This window comes from Micromonas commoda, chromosome 5 (genome assembly GCF_000090985.2).
Source record: "Micromonas commoda chromosome 5, complete sequence".
NCBI classification, from domain to species: Eukaryota; Viridiplantae; Chlorophyta; class Mamiellophyceae; order Mamiellales; family Mamiellaceae; genus Micromonas; species Micromonas commoda.
The window spans coordinates 1,296,245-1,317,274 of NC_013042.1; the positions used below are offsets into that span (position 1 = coordinate 1,296,245).

The 21,030-nt window shown below is 66.4% G+C and overlaps 15 protein-coding genes across 16 annotated transcripts; 8 read left to right on the forward strand and 7 right to left on the reverse strand.

Moving 5' to 3' along the window:
* Window positions 1–244: 244 nt before the first annotated feature.
* MICPUN_82302 (predicted protein) lies at window positions 245–802 on the forward strand (the record flags this gene model as incomplete). Its single annotated transcript, XM_002502249.1, has 3 exons — window positions 245–352; window positions 413–554; window positions 639–802. The coding sequence occupies 3 exons, from the start codon at window positions 245–247 to the stop codon at window positions 800–802; spliced, it is 414 nt and encodes a 137-aa protein (XP_002502295.1).
* MICPUN_50403 (predicted protein) lies at window positions 803–1,492 on the forward strand (the record flags this gene model as incomplete). The annotated part of the gene is made up of 2 exons (XM_002502250.1): window positions 803–960; window positions 1,009–1,492. 2 exons carry the CDS (start codon window positions 803–805, stop codon window positions 1,490–1,492), a joined length of 642 nt encoding a protein of 213 aa, XP_002502296.1.
* A 3,109-nt stretch (window positions 1,493–4,601) lies between these two features.
* Window positions 4,602–4,979, reverse strand: MICPUN_81460 (predicted protein; the record flags this gene model as incomplete). Its single annotated transcript, XM_002502623.1, has 1 exon — window positions 4,602–4,979. The coding sequence occupies one exon, from the start codon at window positions 4,977–4,979 to the stop codon at window positions 4,602–4,604; it is 378 nt and encodes a 125-aa protein (XP_002502669.1).
* Window positions 4,980–5,105: 126 nt separating this feature from the next.
* MICPUN_58904 (predicted protein) lies at window positions 5,106–6,009 on the forward strand (the record flags this gene model as incomplete). Its single annotated transcript, XM_002502251.1, has 2 exons — window positions 5,106–5,111; window positions 5,269–6,009. 2 exons carry the CDS (start codon window positions 5,106–5,108, stop codon window positions 6,007–6,009), a joined length of 747 nt encoding a protein of 248 aa, XP_002502297.1.
* Window positions 6,010–6,026: 17 nt separating this feature from the next.
* MICPUN_108337 (predicted protein) lies at window positions 6,027–7,015 on the reverse strand. Its single transcript, XM_002502624.1, has 2 exons — window positions 6,946–7,015; window positions 6,027–6,552 (listed from the first exon to the last, which is right to left on the reverse strand). Exons 1-2 carry the CDS (start codon window positions 7,000–7,002, stop codon window positions 6,172–6,174), a joined length of 438 nt encoding a protein of 145 aa, XP_002502670.1. The 5' UTR covers window positions 7,003–7,015; the 3' UTR covers window positions 6,027–6,171.
* Window positions 7,016–7,567: 552 nt separating this feature from the next.
* On the forward strand, window positions 7,568–8,518 carry MICPUN_97449 (predicted protein; the record flags this gene model as incomplete). The annotated part of the gene is made up of 1 exon (XM_002502252.1): window positions 7,568–8,518. A coding segment is annotated over one exon (951 nt), but the record flags the coding sequence as incomplete, so codon positions are not given.
* A 56-nt stretch (window positions 8,519–8,574) lies between these two features.
* MICPUN_90882 lies at window positions 8,575–11,618 on the reverse strand (the record flags this gene model as incomplete). Of its 2 annotated transcripts, XM_002502625.1 has the most annotated exons (4): window positions 8,575–9,815; window positions 9,873–10,224; window positions 10,390–11,153; window positions 11,493–11,618. In XM_002502625.1, 4 exons carry the CDS (start codon window positions 11,562–11,564, stop codon window positions 9,099–9,101), a joined length of 1,905 nt encoding a protein of 634 aa, XP_002502671.1. In that variant the 3' UTR covers window positions 8,575–9,098. The 2 variants fall into 2 exon arrangements, with proteins under 2 accessions (XP_002502671.1, XP_002502672.1); XM_002502626.1 differs by lacking the exon at window positions 11,493–11,618 and having other exon boundaries at window positions 8,577–11,045.
* An 878-nt stretch (window positions 11,619–12,496) lies between these two features.
* On the forward strand, window positions 12,497–12,949 carry MICPUN_108340 (predicted protein). Its single transcript, XM_002502253.1, has one exon. The coding sequence runs from the start codon at window positions 12,516–12,518 to the stop codon at window positions 12,882–12,884; it is 369 nt and encodes a 122-aa protein (XP_002502299.1). The 5' UTR covers window positions 12,497–12,515; the 3' UTR covers window positions 12,885–12,949.
* A 47-nt stretch (window positions 12,950–12,996) lies between these two features.
* MICPUN_58909 (predicted protein) lies at window positions 12,997–14,034 on the reverse strand (the record flags this gene model as incomplete). The annotated part of the gene is made up of 1 exon (XM_002502627.1): window positions 12,997–14,034. One exon carries the CDS (start codon window positions 14,032–14,034, stop codon window positions 12,997–12,999), a length of 1,038 nt encoding a protein of 345 aa, XP_002502673.1.
* A 155-nt stretch (window positions 14,035–14,189) lies between these two features.
* MICPUN_58910 (predicted protein) lies at window positions 14,190–15,011 on the forward strand (the record flags this gene model as incomplete). Its single annotated transcript, XM_002502254.1, has 1 exon — window positions 14,190–15,011. One exon carries the CDS (start codon window positions 14,190–14,192, stop codon window positions 15,009–15,011), a length of 822 nt encoding a protein of 273 aa, XP_002502300.1.
* A 113-nt stretch (window positions 15,012–15,124) lies between these two features.
* On the reverse strand, window positions 15,125–15,478 carry MICPUN_58911 (predicted protein; the record flags this gene model as incomplete). The annotated part of the gene is made up of 2 exons (XM_002502628.1): window positions 15,125–15,235; window positions 15,386–15,478. The coding sequence occupies 2 exons, from the start codon at window positions 15,476–15,478 to the stop codon at window positions 15,125–15,127; spliced, it is 204 nt and encodes a 67-aa protein (XP_002502674.1).
* A 178-nt stretch (window positions 15,479–15,656) lies between these two features.
* Window positions 15,657–16,310, reverse strand: MICPUN_97450 (predicted protein; the record flags this gene model as incomplete). Its single annotated transcript, XM_002502629.1, has 1 exon — window positions 15,657–16,310. The coding sequence occupies one exon, from the start codon at window positions 16,308–16,310 to the stop codon at window positions 15,657–15,659; it is 654 nt and encodes a 217-aa protein (XP_002502675.1).
* Window positions 16,311–17,183: 873 nt separating this feature from the next.
* Window positions 17,184–17,957, reverse strand: MICPUN_76256 (predicted protein; the record flags this gene model as incomplete). Its single annotated transcript, XM_002502630.1, has 1 exon — window positions 17,184–17,957. A coding segment is annotated over one exon (774 nt), but the record flags the coding sequence as incomplete, so codon positions are not given.
* Window positions 17,958–18,717: 760 nt separating this feature from the next.
* On the forward strand, window positions 18,718–19,836 carry MICPUN_58914 (predicted protein; the record flags this gene model as incomplete). Its single annotated transcript, XM_002502255.1, has 2 exons — window positions 18,718–18,932; window positions 19,036–19,836. 2 exons carry the CDS (start codon window positions 18,718–18,720, stop codon window positions 19,787–19,789), a joined length of 969 nt encoding a protein of 322 aa, XP_002502301.1. The 3' UTR covers window positions 19,790–19,836.
* A 95-nt stretch (window positions 19,837–19,931) lies between these two features.
* Window positions 19,932–20,947, forward strand: MICPUN_58915 (predicted protein). The gene is made up of 2 exons (XM_002502256.1): window positions 19,932–20,058; window positions 20,175–20,947. Exons 1-2 carry the CDS (start codon window positions 19,939–19,941, stop codon window positions 20,868–20,870), a joined length of 816 nt encoding a protein of 271 aa, XP_002502302.1. The 5' UTR covers window positions 19,932–19,938; the 3' UTR covers window positions 20,871–20,947.
* The last annotated feature ends 83 nt before the right edge of the window (window positions 20,948–21,030 follow it).

Sequence of the window (21,030 nt, forward strand, 5' to 3'; positions counted from 1 at the left end):
CGTGTGACTCTCACGCCCTCCGATTGGTCAAAAATCGACCAAATATTCGCTGTCCTACGAGGCAGAAAAGCTTTTTCAGGGTTCAGCACCAGGGAAAAGCTGCATTGATTCTGGGGCTCGCCGAGTCGCGACCGAGCCACAACCGAGCCTGCCATCTTGAGAAGCGGCAGGTCCGTTATTTTTTAGCGCGCCGCGGGTGTGTTCCGTGACTGCGTGCCGAACGGCACTTGTGGGGGAACTGGCGATGGGAGGATGGACCCCCGCGCTCGTGTGCGCCTCCCTGGCGCTGTTCATCGCCGCGGGCGTGTGCGAGGTGGGCGGGGGTTGGCTCGTGTGGCAGTCCCTGCGAGAGGTGCGTGCGCGTCGAGAGCCATCCCTAAACAAACTCGCTGACAAACGCTTTCGTTAACAGGGCAAGCCGTGGTGGTGGGGTCTGTGCGGATCCGTGGTGCTGGTGCTTTACGGGTTTATACCGTGCATGCAGCCCATCAGCGACTTTGGCAGGGTGTACGCGGTGTACGGAGGCTTCTTCATCGCGCTGTCGTACCTGTGGGGTGAGCGTCCAAACAAAAAGCCAACTCTCATCCATTCCCCTCTCGGACTCGCGACTGACTCGTCCCGACGACTGACCGCCGCAGGGTACGGGCTGGACGGTTTCAAGCCCGACGTCGGCGACGTCGTGGGTAGTGCGGTGTGCCTGATCGGGGTGCTCATCGTGATGCTGTGGCCGAGGGACGGCGGGGGGCTCGAGGCGGATGGCGACGCGCCGCTGGCCAAAAGTCTCACGCGCCTCGCGACGTGAATGCAATCTGGCAAACGCCTCGACGCGTGTTACGACGGAGTGAATCACGTGATGATATGTCGTGTGTCGAGGAGTCTACGCCTCCGCCCCCGGGGCGTCCTTGCCCCACATCTCCTTGTACCTGTCCTGCGCCGCGCGTATCGCCGCCTTTGCCTCCGCCAACCCGCCGCGAAGCGCCTCGCTCTCGGGCTCCACAGCAAGACCCGCCAGGTACGCCTTCACAGCCTCGCCGCCCTGCCCGAGCCCCGTCAGCGCCGCGCCCTTCCGCCCGTACCCCTTACCCCACTTCGGCGCCAGTCGCACGCACCGCTCCGCGTCTGCCAGCGCCTCCTCGTACTTCCCCAGAGCCGCGTACGAAGCCGACCTGTTGCTGAACAGCACGTGGTTCTGCTTGTCCATGCGGATAGCCATCGTGAACTGCTTCACAGCCTTCGGGTAGTCCCCGCCGGAGAACGCGGCGTTACCCTTCTGTTTAGCCTCCGCGGACATCTTGGCGAGCTTGGCGGTCTTGGTATCCTCGTCGTCGCTGCTGGAGGAGGAGCCGGAGCCGTCGGCGGTGGGGGCGACAGGCGCGGCGGCTGGCGGCGGTGCCGCCGCGGCAATCGGCTCAGCCATCCCCTTCGCCGGCTCCCCCTTCGCCGGCTCCGCCTCGCCCTTCTCGGGCCGCGCGAACAGGCTCGGCATCGGTAGCGTCGCGCCGCCGCCGCCGCTCGGAACGATCCGCGAGGGCATCGAACCCAGGAGCTCCTCCGTCGCGGCGATGAACTCGCTCTTCTCCGAGTACATTCGAAGGTCTCGACCCGCGAGCTGGAGCGCAGCCTGCATCAGGCGCATCGGCCACGCCTCGGCCGCCGCCTTTGCCGACGCGAGCTGCGCGACGCGGCTGCACAGGTCGATCGTCGCCGCGAGCGAATCGCCGTCCCCTTTTTTGCGACCGACGGCGACGTCTCGCGGGGTCTCGTCGAGCCCGTTGCGAAGCGTCGAGTCCGCGCCCCCCTCGAGGAGGAGCGCGCGAATGGAACCGTCCTGACCCGCTCCCGCGGCGCTGTGAAGCGGGGTGCTGTCCGCGTTGTTGCGAACGTCCGGGGACATTCCCTGGGCGAGGAGCCAGCGTATGACGTCCACCCTGCCCTTGGCCGCGGCCCAGTGCTGCGCCGAGTTGGCCGTGAACCCGAGGCTGGTGCCCTTGCCCCACGCGTAGAGCAACGCGGGATTCTTCGAGTGCATCGCCTTCATCCGCGCGAGGTCGCCATCCTTCGCCGCGGCCAACCACGCGCGGACGTCGGACTTGTCCAGCGCGTTCACGGCGGCGGTCACCGCGGCAACCTCTGGCGCGAGGGGCGCGACGTTCTCCTTGACGTCGTCGCGCGACGGGGCTGTTTGATCCGCCGCGCTCAGGTCCTCCGCCGCCGCCGCCGCCGGTCGGGGCGCCTGTTCGAAGACGCGATCGCCCGCGGGTGCTTTGGGGGTTTCGACGGGTGGGGGTGGAGCTTCAGCGTCCACGGCGTCCGTCGGGGGGGCGTCCTTGCCCCACATCTCCTTGTACCTGTCCTGCGCCGCGCGTATCGCCGCCTTTGCCTCCGCCAGCCCGCCGCGAAGCGCCTCGCTCTCGGGCTCCACAGCCAGACCCGCCAGGTACGCCTTCACAGCCTCGCCGCCCTGCCCGAGCCCCGTCAGTGCCGCGCCCTTCCGCCCGTACCCCTTACCCCACTTCGGCGCCAGTCGCACGCACCGCTCCGCGTCTGCCAGCGCCTCCTCGTACTTCCCCAGAGCCGCGTACGAAGCCGACCTGTTGCTGAACAGCACGTGGTTCTGCTTGTCCATGCGGATAGCCATCGTGAACTGCTTCACAGCCTTCGGGTAGTCCCCGCCGGAGAACGCGGCGTTACCCTTTTGTTTAGCCTCCGCGGACATCTTGGCGAGCTTGGCGGTCTTGGTATCCTCGTCGTCGCTGCTGGAGGAGGAGCCGGAGCCGTCGGCGGTGGCGGCGCTTTCGGCCCGTCTGGTTCCCGAACCATCCCGCGGCGACCTCGTCGGTTCCCCGTCGGCCCGGGGAGCCGGCCGCGGCGCGCGAGGCATCCCCCCCGGGGCGCGCCCCCGCGCCTCTCTCGCCGTCGACGCGTCGTCCCCACGTCCCGCCACGGAAAACCCCGCGGGCGATGAGCCCCCACACACCCGAGCTCCAGTCGCCCCTAAACCCCCGCCGCCCCCCCCGACGCCCAAAACCGCCGCCACCTCGACGGCGCCCCGCGCCCTCGCCGCGTCTCCCGGCGTCTCCCCGCTCGAATCCCTCACCTCCGGGTCCGCCCCCGCGTTCGCCAGCTCGAGCACCGCGTCCATCCGCCCGTTCGACGCGGCGGCGTGCAGGGGCGTCGCGCCCTCCGAGTTGATCGCGTTGGGATCCGCGCCGGCTTCTTCGGAGAGGAGCCACTTCACGGCGGCGAGCTCGCCCCGCGCGCACGCCCAGTGCAGCGCGGTGTGGCCGACGCCGGTGCCCCGGGCGTGCAACAGGCACGGGGTGGCGGCGAGCATGGTGCGCATGGCGCCCACGTTCCCGTCCTTGGCGGCGTCGCACCAACGCTTGATCGTATCGCGGTCGGGCACCCCGCCCGTCGGATGCGACGCGAAGGGCGGTTTCGGGGACCACGTGATCGAGTTGGTGGGGGCGTGGGACGTCCCGGGTTCGAATCCGGCCGCGGACGCCTTCACCGAGGCTTTCTTGGCCTTGGCCTTCTCCCTCTTCTTCTTGTTTCGCGCGGCGTTGGCGCCCGGCGCGGGGGACGACCCCGCCGCATCGGCGTCGGCATTGGCGTCGTCGTCGACCCAATCGTCGTCGTCGTCGTCGTCCCTGTCGTCCCGCCGCCGCCCCGCGCCCGGATCGAAGAAACCGGGCGGGAACGCGCGCCCCCCGCCCCATCTCCCACCACCCCCCCGCGCCCCTCTGCCGCGACGGAACCCGCCGCCGCCCGCGCGCCCGCCCCGCCCCCGCGTGTCCCAGCCGCCCGCGCCAGCCGCGCCGCCGCCGCTCCCGCCAAACACGCCGCCGAACGCGTCGCCGCCGCCGCCCGCCGCGCCCGCCATCATCGCGCGCCGCATCTCCCCCGTCGGGTCGTTCTCCAGCATCTCCAGCAGCGCCGCCGCCTCCTTGCCGGCGGCGCCGCCCCGTCTCGCGTCCTGACGGAGCATCGCCTCAAACGCGCCCGGCGGTATCGACGCGAACATCTCGGCCAGCTCGTCGTCGTCCATGCCGTCCATGCCGTCCATGCCGTCCATGCCGTCCATACCGAAGAATCCGCCGGGGCCAAACCCGGGGAACCCGCCCCGGCCGCCCCGGCCGCCCCGGCCGCGTCGCGACGACCCGGGTCCCGATCCCGGACCGGCTCCGGCTCGTCGCGACGACGGCCGGGATCGCGACGACCGGCCTCCGCGGTCCCCGTCCGCGTCCGCGTCCTCCCACTCGTCGTCGTCGCTCCCGCCGAAGGCGAAGGGTGAAGCACTGGCGGGGGCGTCGGCGCCGGCCATCATCGCCGCGAGCGCGTCCGGTCCGCCGCTCTCGAGGAGCTCCTCCACCGCGGGCGGCATGTGAAAGTCGGTGCTGAACTTCATGCCCGGCGGGAACGTGCCGGGCGGGAAGAGCTCCTTTGGGAAGGGGAAGGGCGGCATGTGCTCGAGATCGTCCTCGTGGATACCTGCGAGCGTCGATCGATGGGATCGGCGACGGGGATCGTGGGGTCAGGATCGAGCGGGAGGGCTTCTCCGCGCCGGGGGCGGGAAGATCTTGACGATACGGCGGATGGAGTCAGTCGCGGGCGGTCGCGGGTCGGGGGCGCGGGCGCGCACCTTCGAGCATGTCCGCGATGGACAACCCGCCGAGCATCTCGCTCATCATCGCCTGGAACATCTTGACGAAATCCTCGGCGCTCACGTCCATGTCCTCGACGTCGCCGGTCTTGTCGTAGTACTCCCGCTTCTTGGCGTCGCCGAGCACCGAGTACGCCTTGGAGATCTCCTTGAACTTCTCCTGCGCGGCGACGTCGCCTTGGTTCTTGTCGGGATGCCATCGCAGGGCGAGCTTGCGATACTCGCGCTTGATGTCCGCGGCCGTCGCGGTGGCCTTCTCGAGGCCGAGGACGGCGTAAAGGTCCACCCCGGGCGCGACCTCGTCGTCCTCCTCCATGGTTGTCGCGCGTGACAAACTGACAGCTGGGACGCAGGCGGGTGAAAAGCGAACTGAAGAAGCGTGGTGAATTTCAAATTATTCCAGCACCGCTCGGAGTGGCCTCGAAAGGATCGAAGGGCAACCATGGACGTCAGCCCGAAGGCTCTCAGCGAGCTCAAACAGGCGAGTCCCGACGATCGCCTCCCCGGCGGTCCGCCTCCCACGCCGCGCGCCCCCTCCCGCCCCCGCCCTTTTCAAATCTCGCTGACAAAAAGTTCCACCCTCCTCCCTTCCACGCTCCGCGCAGGCGCTGACCGCGTCGCTCGAGCGCAAGGGCGTGCTCGCCAAGGTCAAGGCCGAGCTCAGGGCGCACGTGTTCGAGGCTGTCCAGCAGAAGGACGGCGCGGGCGCGAACTCGAGAAGGTCCGTGAGCGACCTGCCCCGCGGCGCGCTCATGGCGTCGCTCGTCGCCGAGTACCTCGAGTGGTCGGGATGCGACTACGCCGCGCGCGTCTTCGCCGCGGAGATTGGCGAGGTCGACGTCCGATCGAACGCGTCGAGGGACGCGCTCGCGAGGGAACTCGGGCTGAGGGACGCCGCCCCGGACGCCCCATTGCTCCACGCGCTCCTGGGTCGGTCCCGACCGGAGATCCCGGGCGCGGGTGTGGGCCAAAAGACGCCGGCGACCGCCGGATCGACGGCGGTGCCGCCGCTGCCGTCGCTCGCCGCGATCAAGCGCCCCGTCACCGACCGCGGCGCGGTGACCATGTCAGACGACGACGAGTCCGCGGAGATCGAGGAGGACATATCGGTCGCGGCGTCGGACGGATTCTCGGCTGGGGGAAGGTCGCCGCGAGGGGGCGGCGGCGGCGTGGGTCTGTCGCCGCGAGAGGGCCCGATGCCCGCGGGGACGTTCGACGCGGCGGACGTGAGCGGGAGCATCGACGGGATGGACGAGACGGTGGATGTGGTCGAGGGGGTGGAGGGCGGCGTCGGTGACGCGGACGGGGGACGGCCCAAGACGGCCAAGGGTGGGCGAAGGCGGTGACGGGGGCGGCGAAGCGTAAAAGTTTAGCGCTGCGTGTGTATTAGACGAGATGCGCCTATGCGAGCTAAGGCACCGCGGCGTCGCGACGCGAGACTCCCGTATACCTCGAGTCCCTTCACCCTCTTGCTAGTCGCGCGCGAGCGATGCGAACGCGGGGGACGCTTACTTCTTCTTGCCGAAGAGGCCGAAGAGTCCGCCGCCCGTCTTCTTCTCGCGGCCCGCGAAGGGATCCTTGATCTGGGGAGGGGGGGTCTTCTTGATGAGCTTGGAGGAGCCGCCCGCGGTCTTGTTGAGGGCGTTGTACTTGGCCTGATTGGCCTTGCGGGCAGCCTCCTTCTTCTTGGCGAGCTCGGCGGCGGCAGCCTTGGCCTTCTTGGCAGCCTCGGCGTTCTTCTTGGCGAGGTCCTTGGCCTTCTGCGCGGCGGCGGCGGCCTTCTTGCGGTCAGCCTCCTGCTTCGCCTTCATCGCCTTGCGGCGGGCGTCGGTGTCGATGGTCCTGCCCGCGGAGACGGAGAAACCGGCGTTGACCTTGGCCTTGAAAGCCTGCACGTGGGAAGCGGGGACGGGGAGGAGTCAGCACTCGCGACGATTGAATCAACCCTCCTTGGGTAAATTGTGCGCGTCCCCGCGGAATATTTCGGCTGAGAGATGCGGATAAAAAATCGACGCGCTCGGGCCGACGGAGGGCGCTCGGGCGCCCGGACGGTCCCGTGGGGTCCCCCTCGTCCGACGGCGACGATGTTGAACGTCCGGTCGAGGAGACGGGGTCGGCTCCCGCGCGTCTCGCGTCCTCCGCGGCTAACGCGGCGGACACGACGCGCGCGGGGGGTTTTGGCGCATCAATCCACCAATCCAACGACCGATTGATCGATGGGGCGTTTCCGAGACGCGCGGGGCGGGGGCGGGGCTCGCGGTCGATTCGTGCCGGGCGCGTACCGAGGCCTTGAGCGCGGTGGGCGCGGCGAGCTTGGAGGTGAGGGCGGTGGCGAACATGGTTACTTGCGAGTGACGAAGTGCCCGACGAGCGCGGAGGCGAGTTCGGCTGGGTCCTCGGCTGGTTCGCCGAGGGCAAGTCAGGCACCGGTTCGACTCGCGGGCGTTGATTGGTCCAGCGGGGAAAGGAGAATCCAATGACCACTCGTCGGGAATCCCGAACCGCGCTCCGGTTCAGTCGGTCCTCCTCACGGTTCAACAGACCGTCAAAAGAGTCCAAAAAATCCAAACCGGAGCCCGCCGCGCGCCGTCTGGCTGGGTGGACGAGCCAAAGGCGGATTTCTTGATGTTCACAGCGCAGCGGACGTCTGCGCGGCACTGCGTTCGTCGCCCTCCGATGCGCGGCGCTCCGATGACCGCCGCGGCGTTCGCCGCGTCGCTGGGACTCCTCGCGGTGTCCCATCGCGGGTGCGGCAGGCTCGCGTCGCGTCTGCGCGGCCTGGATCGCGTCACCGCGCGCCGCACGCCGTCGTCGTCGTTCGCGCCCCCATCCGCGTCGTCGTCGTCGTCGTCGTCGGCTGGCGCGAGGCGCCCCGCGCCCCTCGCGCCCCCGTGCTTCGACGAGAACTCGTCTCTCCCGTCCAAGGTGAAGGTGGCGCTCCTGCAGCTCCCCGTCGGAGAGGATAAGTCGCTGAACATCGCGAACGCGCGCGCCGCCATCGAGGACGCCGCGCGAGAGGGCGCCGCGCTCGTGGTCCTCCCCGAGATGTGGAACTGCCCGTACAGCAACGACTCGTTCCCTTCCTACGCGGAGATCATCGGACCCGCGCCCGGTCGCTGGACCGGCGGCGGTGGAACCCTCGCGAAGGAGGATGACGAAGACGGGGACGAAAAGTCGGCACCCGGGGACGGGGTCGGATCCGACGCGGCGTCGGTGGCGATGCTCTCGAACGCGGCGGCGAGGCTCGGCGTCGTCGTCGTCGGCGGCAGCGTCCCGGAGCGGTGCGCCGACACCGGCGCGCTTTACAACACCTGCTGCGTGTTCGACTCCGACGGGTGCCTGCTCGGTAAGCACAGGAAGACGCACCTCTTCGACGTGGACATCCCCGGGGAGATATCGTTCAAGGAGAGCGACGTGCTGAGCCCGGGAACGGAGCTCACCGTCGTGGACACCGCGGTGGGCCGACTCGGGATCGGGATCTGCTTCGACGTCAGGTTCCCCGAGCTCGCGATGGCGTGCGCGAACAGGGGAGCGCAGATCATGGTGTACCCCGGGGCGTTCAACACGGTCACGGGGCCGCTGCACTGGGAGCTGCTGCAGCGCGCGAGGGCTGTGGATAATCAGATGTTCGTGCTGACGTGTTCGCCGAGTCGCGTGCCGGGCGCGGGATACCAGGCGTGGGGGCACAGCACGGCGGTGGGACCGTGGGCGGAAGTGATCGCGACGACGGACGAAAAGCCCGGGACGGTGCACTGCGAGCTGGACATGGAGCAGATCCGCGTCAGGCGGAGGAACATGCCCCTCGAGAAGCAGCGGCGCGGGGACGTGTACGAACTTCGCGACCTCGGCGCCTGAGCCGGCGCCGTTGAGAAGAGACGTCTCTATTGGTAGCCAGGAGTAGCAGGTTATGTGATAGCGCAAAGCGATGATAAGTTATTATTGATAGAAGGGTGGGAGCATACTAGTATTAGAGAAAACAACACAACAGAATTTCTGCTGACTCGGTGGAACAGACCGCGTCACCCGAATTTGTCGCACGCTTATTAATTTTGCCCACGCAGAGGGGGGGGGCTCGATTCGTGTCGCTCCCCCCCGCCTGGTCGATTTGTGGGCGCTGCGATGCATCCGCTTATTATTTGCAAGGGTGAAAGCGTCGTCTGCGTGTTATGAGCTTTGGTGTACAGTGTTGAGAACAGTTTTTTGAGTGGAAGTTGATGCGGCGGTTTGGCGTCCACCAACAGCAACAGCTTGAAACCCTCCGTCCATAATCGAAACACCTCGGCTCACGCGACGCGCGACACTTGACTTATTTCGTCGTCTCATTGAGTGTCGTCGCGCTGCGCTTACGCGGCGGTGACGGGTTTCCTGTAGACGTCGTTGCTGGGCGCGGGCTCCTTGGACTGGTAGTGGAGCTGGGACACGATGTTGGGGTACATCACGAGCGCGCCGAAGAAATCTTCAAACATGTTGCCGTAGATGTTGTGCTGGGTCCTGACGTAGCCGCGGATGAAGCTGATCGGAGCACCATGAACATGTAAAAGGTCCAGCCAATCCACGCGTAGTCCGCATCCGACCCGGACACGATCAGGAAGACGAGCCAGAGGATGAAGAACGAGAAGTTGATGAAACCGTGCAGCTTCGCAAGGACGCTGCCCTCGCCGAAAAGGCTCTCGCAAGTCTTGAAGATGCCGACAAACGGCGCGAAGATGGACTGCGCGTAGTTGGTGAGACGCTCGGCGAGAGTGTAGCGAGCGGTGGAGGGCTCGTCGGCGGGACCGGTCTTGTACAGGTCGAAGATGTCGAGGGTGCCGGTGGAGAACAGGTTGGCGTGGCAGATGTCAGCGTCGCCGCTGTCAATCTTGAGAGCACGCCAGATTGAGGTGCACATGAAGCAGATGGCCACAGTGAAGGGCAGACCCGCGACGATAGAAACAGCCTGGACGGCGCCGAGGGCGTTCTGGCCGGACTCGTAGCCCCCGCGAAGGAGTGCGATGGCGACAGCGCCCTCGGTCCAGCACCAGAAGACCTTCTGGCCGATGGGGGGGTTGGCCAGGCCGTTGGCAGAGATGACGTCGTCGACGTAGGAGCCAGAGTCGGAGGAGGTGATGAAATAGAGGGTGATGCCGATGAGGAGCAGACCCCAGAGGAATTCCTTGACCTCCTTGAAGGGCGCCATGATGTCGAGCATGGGGTAACTGCGGCAGGACACGGCAAAGTAGCCGTCATTGGCGAGGGCAATAGCGGCGGCGGAAGTGGGCGCCCCGCCAGCGTAGCCCCAGGTCGAGCAGCTGCTGCTGCCGTCGGTGTTGGGTGTACCATCGCCAAGGACAAGCTCCGCGACGCGCTGCATCTTGATGCCGAGGGAACCCCAGACACCGAGCCAGAGGAAGGAGAAGAGGGTGGGGGCCACGAGAGCTCCAACCACAATCTGGCGGATGGTGCGACCGCGGGAGATGCGCGCGATGAACATGCCGACGAAGGGGGCCCAGGAGACCCACCAGCCCCAGTAGAAGATGGTCCACGAATTCATCATCCATTCAGGACCGGCATCAAACGTGGTCCTGTAATTGAAAGGCATCGTGCTCGAGTTGTAGTCGGTCCTCAACGCTTGGGCGTGGTTGATGATGTCCAAGATGGGACCCGACCAGACGTTGTCCGGTTTGGAAGCCTTGTTGGAGCCCCAGAGGAGGTTGTTGTTGCCAAACTCGATGCCGAGCTGCTCGAACGAGTCGGTGCGGAAGCCAATCTGCACCACGTGCTGGAGGTAGTGGCCGGTGGACTGCACGACAGAGTTGAGCAGGAACCAGGTGTTGTCCAGTAACAGCGTTGCGATCAAGACGAAGAGGCCGAGCGAGAAGGTGATCGTGGAGAGCACCTGGATGCCCTTGTGAAGGCCGAGCACGACGGAAATGTTCGCCACGAGGGTCATCACGATGATCGTGGCCGTCTGCGCGTCGATTCGCTCGAGCGCGGTGTACGTCTTGTTCTGGAGGGCGGCGTAGTAGGCGACAATCTGGTCGACTCCGAGGCCGAGGGACGTGCACACGCCAAAGGTGGTGCACGCGATGGACACGGCGTCGATGATGTCACCGACGGGGGAGTAGATGAGGTTGCCGATGAGCGGGTAGAACGCGGACCTCATGGTGAGGGGCATGTTCCACCTGTAGCACACGATGCCGAGGCCGAGCGCGACGGTGATGTAGGGACCCCACGCGTGGAGACCCCAGTGGTAAAAGGTCTGGAGGAGAGCCTGCTGCGCGCGCTCGTCGTCGGTCGGGGTGTCGCCACGACCCTGGAGGTTGTGGGAACCACGGTAGTAATACATCGGCTCCGCGACGCCGAGGGTGTACACGCCGACGGCGATGCCGCATGAGAAGAGCATGGAGAACCACGAGATGTTGTTAAACTCGGGCTTCTCGTCGGCTCTGCCGAGCTTGATCTTGCCGTACTTGGAGAAGGCGACGTACAGGAGGAAGATAATCCACGCGTTCTGCGGAGAAGATGCGAACGCGGAGGGGAGGCTCGGTCAGCCGGCGCGTCGATAGGGGCTCTTTGGGTGTGAAACAGCGGGAAAGCACGGGTTAAAAAATAACGTCTGCGGTGATCGTTTGAATCGGATCGGTGCTGACGTGTCCGTCGAAGACCCGAGAGACGAAAAGACGCGGGCGTGAGGGGCAAACGAGACAAGACGGCGGGGCGTCCCAATCAAGGCGCGCACAGACGCGTCGACGCATCGCACTCGCCAAAGGCTCGTTCCCCCGTCGCGAATTCCGGGTTCGCGTGACTGCGGGAGGAGAATCGTGTTTGAAACGGGAAAGGGTTGACTCACGAAGGCGCCGATGTAGAACCAGGTGAAGTTGTAGGTGATCCAGGTCTTCCACTCGGTGACCTGGTTGGACATGTATCGGGGCTTAACGAGCCCCCAGATGACGAAGCCCCACAGCAAGACGATCGCGAGACCGGTGGAGACGACCTGCACTCGGGTAACGGGGAAAATGAATGTTAGCGCCGCAAATGACGGCCGAACAGCGTCGCTCGTGGCGCACGCGGCGCGCGTTGGATCGCGAAAGTCGACGCGACGGATACATTATGGGTGGATACGAACGGATCGGGATCGGATACGGGGATGTCGACGCACGTTGACGCGCAAAAGGCGCACGGAGCCGGCGTTCAGCGACAGCCATTTCCGAGGGCGCACGAATCTTTTGAGCTCATTCTCGTCCCGGAAGTCGACGTCGTCGTGCTCGTCGCAGCGACGGATGTCCTTGAGATGGCTGACCATCTCTGGTGTTCGTAACGAACTCGCTTTAAGGCGGGTTTGATACGAGAGTCGCGAGTCGAGTCGATCGACGCGCGCTCGGTTGTGGCCCTTCGATCCGCCGTGAACGTCCCTCGAATAACGGTTTCACGTGGTTGGCGTCGTCAAAAAACCCACGTGGGCAAACTACTCATCAAAATAGCCCACGTGGGTGAACTACTCAAAATATCTGCACTGGCGATCAGTCAGAAAAAAACGCAAAATAAAAAAAACGCCGCCGCAACAGCATGACGTGGCAACGATCGAAATTGTGATATTTCCCGCCTGTTGCGCCCAGCAGATCATTCGAACCCCCGACCCGAATCTTCACGTCATGATGACATCTGAAAAAGTGAAACTCGAGGCGACCAAAATTCATCCGCTGGGTCGAGCTCTGTCGAACTAGAGGCAGGGTCTATAACTCCTAGGCTCGTCCAGTGAAGACGACTCGGTGACGATGCGAGCGTGCGTGGGTGCGACCCCGGGAGCTGCCAAAGGTCGATGATAAAAAAAAGTGATGCCGTCATCGGACCACGCGCCGGGCACCCGGGCGGGATGGCGCGATCTCCCATCACCACGCACGTGCTGGACACCACTCGCGGTCGACCCGCGAAGGATGTCCCCGTGACCCTCGCCACCGTCAGCGTGGCGGACGGATCATCGTGGAGCGTCAGCGGCCTGACCGACGCGGACGGGCGCATCGCCGATCTCCTCCCGGCGTCGCACGACCTGCAGCCCGGGGTGTACGTGATAACCTTCGAGTGCGAGGAGTACTTCCGGCGCACCGCATCGCAGTACGGTGTATCCGGGTTCTACCCCAAGGTTGCCATACACTTCGAGGTCAAGGCGGACCAGGTGAAGGAGCACTACCACGTCCCGCTGCTCCTCAACCCCTACGGGTACAGCACCTACAGGGGCAGCTAACTTTTAGCCAACTTTTAGCTAGCAGACGGATAGTGCTAGGTAGAACGAGAGGGGCACGTCGTGTCACGATGCGATACGTTCGACGAATCCACGCGTCGACTAGGGTTTTGGCTCAGTCCCCCCGGCGCCCGCGCTCGTCGTCACCGCCGAAGCCGTCGCGCAGCCTCGCCGTCTCAAACGCAAACTCCCCCGCGTCGAACCCGCCAGCTGTGAACCCGCCAGCCGTGAACCCGCCAGTCGTGCCGACGCCGGCCGTGCCGACGCCGGCCGTGCCGCCCCTGACGCGCCCCTTGCCCCACCCCCCGACGCCTCCACCCCCCGCGACGACGATACCATCCCCGAACGCCGCGTCCAGCGTCTCCGTCGCCGTTCGCATCGCCGTCGCCAGCGAACAGACGAAGAGAGCGTACGCGGTGGGATCGATCGCGGCGAGTCGCGCCGGAACGTACCCGTCGCTTCCGGCCTCGCCCCTCGCCTCCGCTCCGCCGTAGACGTCCATGAACCCGTTCTGGCCGTAGAAGAAGAGGTAGGCGGCGTAGTACAGCGAGACGTGGCACAGGTCGCGGCGGTCGCACATCCTGGCGACGGCGAAGACGGCGAGCATGAGCCCGGCGAATTTGTGCATGAGGATGCCCGTCGCGTTGGGCTGCGGGTGGAGCCAGACGAAGACGCCGAAGCCGATGCCGACGAGGGCGGCGCTGAACTTACTGCGATGGACGACCATGTCGACGCCGACCAGGATGAACAGGGTGTTGATGGCGATGTGGTGCTGCTCCCTGTGCCCGTGGCAGAAGATGTTCAGGCCGCAGCCGTGAATCACGAGGTCGTAGAGCAGGTACGAGGCTCCGCCCGCGATGGCGGTCCAGCCCTGCGCCACGATCGTCCCCGGGCCGGGACATCGCTCCAGTTCGGCGAGCACGAACATGAACGCCGCGGGGCCGACGTGCCCGAGGTACTGGTTCCAGTAGCGCGGCAGCACGCCGGAGACGACGCACAGGAACGTGCCCACGAGCGCGTGCGCGGCGCACAGCAACCTCCTCTCGAACGTCCAACTCGAGAAGGCCCACGGGCTGGCGTGGCGCTCGGATCCGTTGAAGGAGGCGCGCGACGTGCACATCAGGCCGCCGGGGCGACCGCCGTTGGGAGCCATCTCGAGGAAATGCGCGCCCGCGCTCGTCGTCCCCGAGAATGACACGAGAAGCAACGACCGTCGGACCTTCCCAAGACTGGCGCGAAAATCTCGGACAACGCGACACTCGGACCGCGCGCCACCGCGCGCGTCTCGTCCGTCCGCGGCGCCGTGCGATGGGGCTCGACGGCGGCACCATCATCTCGCGCTCGGACATCCTCCGGGGTCAGTCGTGGGACGTCGCGAACGCGGACGGGGGCGCCTCGACGTCGTCGAGAGGCGGCCAGCTCTCCGCCGGGAAGGTCCACACCGGTCGTCGACGCGTCGATCCGGCGGAGCGCAGACGCGCCAGGTGGTCGCACTGCGCGCTGTCCGGCGAACCCCTGCGCGAACCGATCGTGTGCTGCGGCCTCGGCAGGCTGTACAACCGCGAGGCGCTCATCGAGCACGCGCTGGCCAACGCCGGGACCTTCGTGTCCGAGACGTCGACGTACGCGTACGCAAACAGGACGAACGCGACCGAAGGAGGGAACGTCGCGTCTCACGTGCGATCGCTGCGGGATTTCTTCCCGGTCCACCTCAGGGCCGTCGATGGCGGGCGGAGAGGAGACAGATCCGGGGAAGGATCGCACGGGCGGGCGGGGAAGAGATCCCGAGAAGAAGCGACGCCGGAGTTTGAGTGCCCGGTGTGGGGCGTTCGATGCGGAGAAGCCGGCGCCGGCGAGTTTGTCGCCATCCGACCGTGCGGACACGTCGTCAGCGACAGGGCCAGGAGGGACGCGGAGGCGACGGCGGTGGAGGGACGCGGTGAGTCACCGGGCGGTGAGTCACCGCATTGCCCCGTCTGCGACGTTCGCTTCCATCGCGACGGCTGCGTCCACGTCAACTCCTTCGACGTTTCAATCGGCGAGAGGTTGCGCACAGCTGTCGACGCGAGACGCGCGGCGGAGGACGACCGACGGCATCGGCGGCGTACGAGGAAGGAGAGGGGGAAGTAGTCGTGACGTGGGAGGGTTTCATCGTAGACGGGGGTTCAAACGGGGGCGACGTGGACCAGCTGGACGTTTGTTTGATTAGCTAAAATCTTAGTCGACGGTGGATCACGTCGTCGTCATCGCTTGCTCGCGAAGACGCACGCCCTGAGCGCCTCCATCTCGCGCTCGCACGCGCCTTTCCCCACGTCCGGCATGTTCAGCTGTATGCACGCGCCGTACGCCGCCATCTGCGAGGGTTTGAGCGAGGGAGGGGACGCGTCACCGGTCGGGGCTCGAGCGCGCGATGGGATCGGGCGAGCGAAACGCGAGGGGCGCGGACGGGGCGCGCGGGGCGGTGCGCGGAACGCGCGGCGCGGGGGCGTCTCGCTCGGACGCACCTGAACGCCGCACCGAGTCGATGCGGTTTTGAGACGATCGGCGACCCTGAGCGACGCGTTCGCGCGGGGCGTCGCCGAGGAGGTCGCGCCCATGCGAGACGCGCGCTCGTTCGACTGACGACGCCATCGTCGGGATCTCGGACGAAGAAAAAGACGAACTGTTTTATACTCGGCGCGTGTTCGTTACACCTCACTCGCCCGCGACGTCAATAAGACCTCAGTCACCCCCACCCTCTACGTATACGATAGATCGCCCCGTCTCACCGCTCACTCACTCCCCGAACGGATCGATCCTCGGGTCGTGCTCCGTCACCATCGCCATGCCCGTGCACAGGCAACTGGTGCACATCACCTTCGCCGTCCCGCTGCAGCACGGGCAGTAGCACTTGGCGCCGCTCGTCGGGTCGATGATCCGCCCGGGCTTGGGGCTCGTGCTGCACTCCGCACACGTCAGGTACCCGGTCCCCTTGCAGTACATGCACACCTTGCGCTCCTGCTCCTTGAAGTTGTTGATCTCGATGACGAAAAACGCGGAGATGGCGCCGACGGCGCCCCCCGTGAATGACGCGACGATGGGATCGACCAGCGCGAGCTGCCTCGGGAGGTGCACGCTCTCGATGAAGTCCAGGTAGGTGGTGCCGCCGAGGCCCATCTTGACCTCGGCGAGGGGAGCGATGAGGCCTCCGAAGATGAGGAAGAGCACCACGCACGCGGCCCAGTAGATGTAATAGTCCTGGAACGTGTCCTCCGTCAGTCGCGGGAATCCCGGCACGACGGATGGGTACTCCCTCGGCGGCGGCGAGGGTTCGTCGATGTCCCGGCTCTTGAGCTGCATCTGCACCCGCAGCCTTCGGACCTCCTCGAGCATGATGAACACCTTGTTCTTCCTGCTCTCGATGTTCTGCGTCAGCGTCTCCGCGTCCATGTCCGCGAAGTCCCGCACCTGGTTGTCGCCGCCCTCGATGATGCAAAAGTTCTCGGGGAGGGACTTGGAGTCGAACATGCCCGGCGGGTTTGCGCACGCCGCGGCGTCCGTCTCGGCGTCGGCGCTCGCGGCCGAGGTTGCCTGCTCGCCCTCCGCGCGCGCGAGGACGACGCGGTTTCTGCGGTGGCGCGCGGGGAGGGCGACGAGCCCGCCCGCGGGTGCCTCCGGGGCGGCGATTCCTCCGGCGCGCGTCGTCGACGCTGGGGCGCGCCTCGCGAGCGCGACGGGCCGCGCCGCGAGCGCACCGCCGCGCATCACGCGCAATGCCATCGTTGTCGCAGTGTACGCGCGAGTCTACCGGTCCTCGTGCCTTTTCGCGCCGGGTCGTGCCGTGGGCGCCGTCGCTTCTGAGAGCCCCGGAACCTGAACCCTCAGCGGCGACGTCTCTGATTCGCGGTGCAGGATAAGGTGCGCGATCGATTCGTGCGTGCCCCGTCGTCACGGTCTGTTTCACGGTCTGTTTCGTCCCGTATAAAAAAAGCGTTTGGATTTACAGATTATTCCGGCTCATCAGATGTACCAATCCACGTCGTCCGGGAGGTCCTCCATGTCCGCCTGCATGGTCCGCATCTTCTTCCCCTTCTTCGCCCCCTTGGCCCTCGCCTCCACGCACTCCTCCAGGTCCTTCACGCTCGAATCCAGGCACTCCTCCGCGTCCCAGATGCTGAGCCGCTCGTCCTTCTCCCGCTCCTTCCGCTCCGCCTCCACCCGCATCGCCTCCTCCAAGTCCCTGTTGCTCAGGTCGCCGCGAAAGCTGAGGAACCGCTCCGTGGGCCCGCCGCCGCGTTCGGCGCCCACCTTGACGGGCTGCGAGATCTCCTGCGACATCTCGATAGCGGGCGCCGGGGCCCTGGCCTGGCCAACCGCTCTCGCGGGGGCGCCCGCGACCATCGTGTGCGGCGCCACCGGCTTGAGCACCAACGATCCCGCCGCGATCATGGCGCCCTTACCCACGGTGATGTTCCCTAAGATCGTCGAGTGCGCGCCGATGAGGACCCCTTTGCCGATCTTCGGGTGCCTGTCGCCGACGTCTTTTCCGGTGCCGCCCAGCGTGACGCCCTGCAGGATGGACACGTTATCGCCCACCACGGCGGTCTCGCCGATGACCACGCCGGTGCCGTGATCGATCAAGATGCCCTTACCCAGCCTCGCCGCCGGGTGGAGGTCCATGGCGAACACCGTGGATATCCTCGCCTGCATGGTCAACGCGAGTAGCCGCTGGCCTCGCTTCCACAGCGCGTGCTGGATCCTGTGCGCCTGCAGCGCGTGGAAACCTTTGAGATAGAGCAGGGCGTGGACGTAGCTGAAGCACGCGGGATCGCGCTGGTATATGGCCTTGATGTCTTTGCGTATGGCGTCGCGGACGAAGACGCCGTCGACGTCGGCGGCGAACAGGACCGAGTTGAATATCTCCATGAGCTGCGTTGGGAGGAGGGTGCTGTCCGCGAGCCTGTTGGCGAGGACGAAGCTGAGCGCCTGCTCCAGGGTGTCGTGAGACAGGACGGACATGTACATGTAGGAGGAGAGGAGGGGTTCCGCGGCGGCGTCCTTCTTGGCCAGGAGCGTGATGATGTCCCAGACCGGGTCGCCCTTGTGCAGTCCGTCGGGTCCCCACTCGTACCCGTCGGGGGATACCACCGGGACCTGCGCCGCCTTCTTCATCGCGGCCTCGTCGATGGCCAGCGTCGTGACGCCCGCGCCGCTCGGTGCGCCGCGGATCGGTGCGCGGCGGGAGGACTCGCTCGCCTTCGCCGCGGCCGCCACGGCTGTCGCCGCAACGTCGGATCGGAACGACGCGTCGTCGTCGTCGTCATCCTCGTCCACGCTCGGGCCGGAGTGCTGAAGGTACGCGGGGGACGAGGCGCTCCATATCGCGTCGATCTCATCCTGTGTGGAGGGAACGGCGGGATCGACCGGTCCGGCGGCGCGCGAGAGGACCCGACCCCGCGCCTTTCCCCGACAATCGCGTCGGGGGATCGAGAAGACGATTCCGCCCGTCGGGGGTCTCGAGGGCGGCGAAGCCGCGTGGGCTCTGCCGGAGCACGACGCCGCGAGATTCGCTCGCGAGGGCGCCGCGAGGGCGTCCACGCGCACGTTGGACAGCGCGCTCGCGGCGTGCATCGTCCCTCCGTGGCCTCGAGCAGCGATCAGTGAGGCGCGTTCGGCGCCTCCGAGAGTTTCCGTGACGAAAATATCAACGCGTCCCGTGTTTTTGTCATCAACCCCTTGCTCGCGATCCCCGACGAGCTGGACAGCGCATACTCGCGCGCGCGCCGCGACGAGCGGAGGTTCTCGGACTTCGCGGCGGGTCGCGACTCAGCGAACTCACGCCATGCGGGGCCGCGCGATGAAGATGACGTTTTCCAGGATTGGCGCCGTCGGCAAGGGGCTGCTGCGCAACGAGAACGTCAGCCTGCCCCACCTGAAGGGAAAGGTGGTCCTCGGCCGCGTCGCCGCGGTGGACGACAACGGCTTCTACCGGGTCGAGACGGGTTTCAAGACGTGTGTGTTCTCTCCCATGATCCCCCGCGAATCCCTCGGACCCGACCTCGGGCCTTCGCCGTGCCGATCGACGCGCCCCGACCCGCGCGTCCAAAGACGATGAGAGCTCCAAAACCTAACCCCCGACCCCATCCTCCTCTTCGCGCGCGTCTCGCGTTCGCAGTCCGGTGATGTTTCACGAGAAGGAGCTGAGGCGATCGCCCGGCACGCGCCTGAAGGAGGAGCCCATCCCCGAGATAGGCGACCAGCTTCGCCTGATGGTGCGCCACGTGCAGAACCCGATGGGAGAGATGGAGCTCTCCAACACGCAGCGCGAGTTGGAGGAGCGAGAGTTTGCGCTCTGGGGGGAGATCAAGGCGACGCGTTCGCGAGGCGGGCTGATCAAGGGGCGGGTGTTGAACGTCTGCAAAGGGGGCTGGTCCGTGGGCATCGCGGGTTACGTCGCGTTCCTGCCCAACAACTGCGTCAAGCCGTACGACGGTCGCGCCAAGCCGCCGCTGGGCGAGCTGCTGCAGTTTCGGATCCTCAAGATCAGGGACGACATCCGCAACATAGTGGTGGAGGGACCGCTCAGCGACGGGGGCGGGCTAGACGCGGAGTCCACGCCGGGAGGAAGGGAGGCTACGCCGCGGGAGAAGATGCGCAAGGCGTGGGCGCGGAGACACGAGGAGGAGGAGAGGATCGCGCTCGGGTCTCACGCCGCGTCTCCCGCCGCGGATGATCTGAAGGATTTTTGGCGTCGAAAGGGACGGGGCGCGGCGGCGGCGGCGACGGCGTCGGCGGCGGCGGACGGCGAACGCGACGGAACGCCGGCGGTGGAGAAGAAGGAGACCGCGCCGCTGGAGAGGGAGGCTGCGGACGGTCGACCGATGTGGGGGGGCGACAAGGACGAGGACGAGGGCGCCAAAGAACCGTAGCGATGCGTCGAGACCGAGTCGTCATTCAATTTCCCGATTCATCAATCAACTCGCGCCGCGCGCCGATCCAGGAGTCCAATCCCAGCGGGGGAACTACGACGGGAGACTGGTTTCCGCTGTGCCACTTCGAGCGACGCGGACTCTCAGCCATGTCCAGGGACGAGGAGCCCTTCACGGGCTTCAACAAGCGCGAGCTGCACGGCACCCTGGTGGGGAACTGGGTTGAGGAACGTCAGCTCGAGAGCGACACGGGCGTGTTCCGATACAAGGTGCGGCGCTTCCCTCGACGCCGGATGCCGCAATTATTCTTCGACTTTCCCGTTTTGGCGCGTCCCGAAGCGAGAGAGTCCCTTCAACCTGACCCGACCCCGTCCAAACTCCGCAGAGCTGGGTCCCCGCGCCCGATGAATACGACCCCGCGACGTCGGGCCCGGTCAAGCGAGAGCCCACGGCGACGTACGAGCGCGTGGTGAAGCACTCCTCCGCCCTGCCCCCCGGCCAGTGGATGACCGCCGCGCAGTCGCACTTTAACGATCCGGACGCGAGGCCGGGGTACTTCGACGCGCGATCGGCGTTGGGCGCCAGGGACCGCGCGCTCATGGCACAGCTGGAGAAGGAGGCGGCGAAGGCGGCGACGTATCCGGCGGAGACACCCGCGGAGACGGTCAAGTCCAGCGCGTACAGAGCCGAGTTCGTCGAGCACGACTTGACCGGAACTCGCGTTGGGCGGCGGGTGATGTACTCCCAGGACGGGACCGAGATCGCGGACGAGGACGTGGACGTGACGTGGAGGCACGAGGCTGGACTCGCGACGAAGGGCGAGCTCGAGACGTGGGCGGCGAGGACGCGGAAGGGCGGAGCGTTCGCGGATGCGTCGGTCCCCGCGGATTCGGACAGGGCGTACACAATCTACGAACAGCAGAACCGGCTCGGGAATTACCCGAGCGCGACGTTCAAGGGGACGACGAGCGGTGGTACGAACCCGTTCGCTCTGAGCAACAGGTGGAGTAAGCAGACGGTGGAATCCGGCAAGACGGAGGAGGCGTGCGACTACTCCGCGACGATGAGAGGGATCCGATGAGGCGCCGGGCGAGGCTTCCCGGCGCGTAGCGCCCCGGCGCCGCGCGCGCGCCTTGTAAATGAAAACGCGTTGTTCTCACCGGTAGTTGTCGAGCCGCGGAGCGAGCGAGAGGCGGCGTTGATGTCGTCGCGATCGCCGGCGATGCGCACGAACGTCGGGG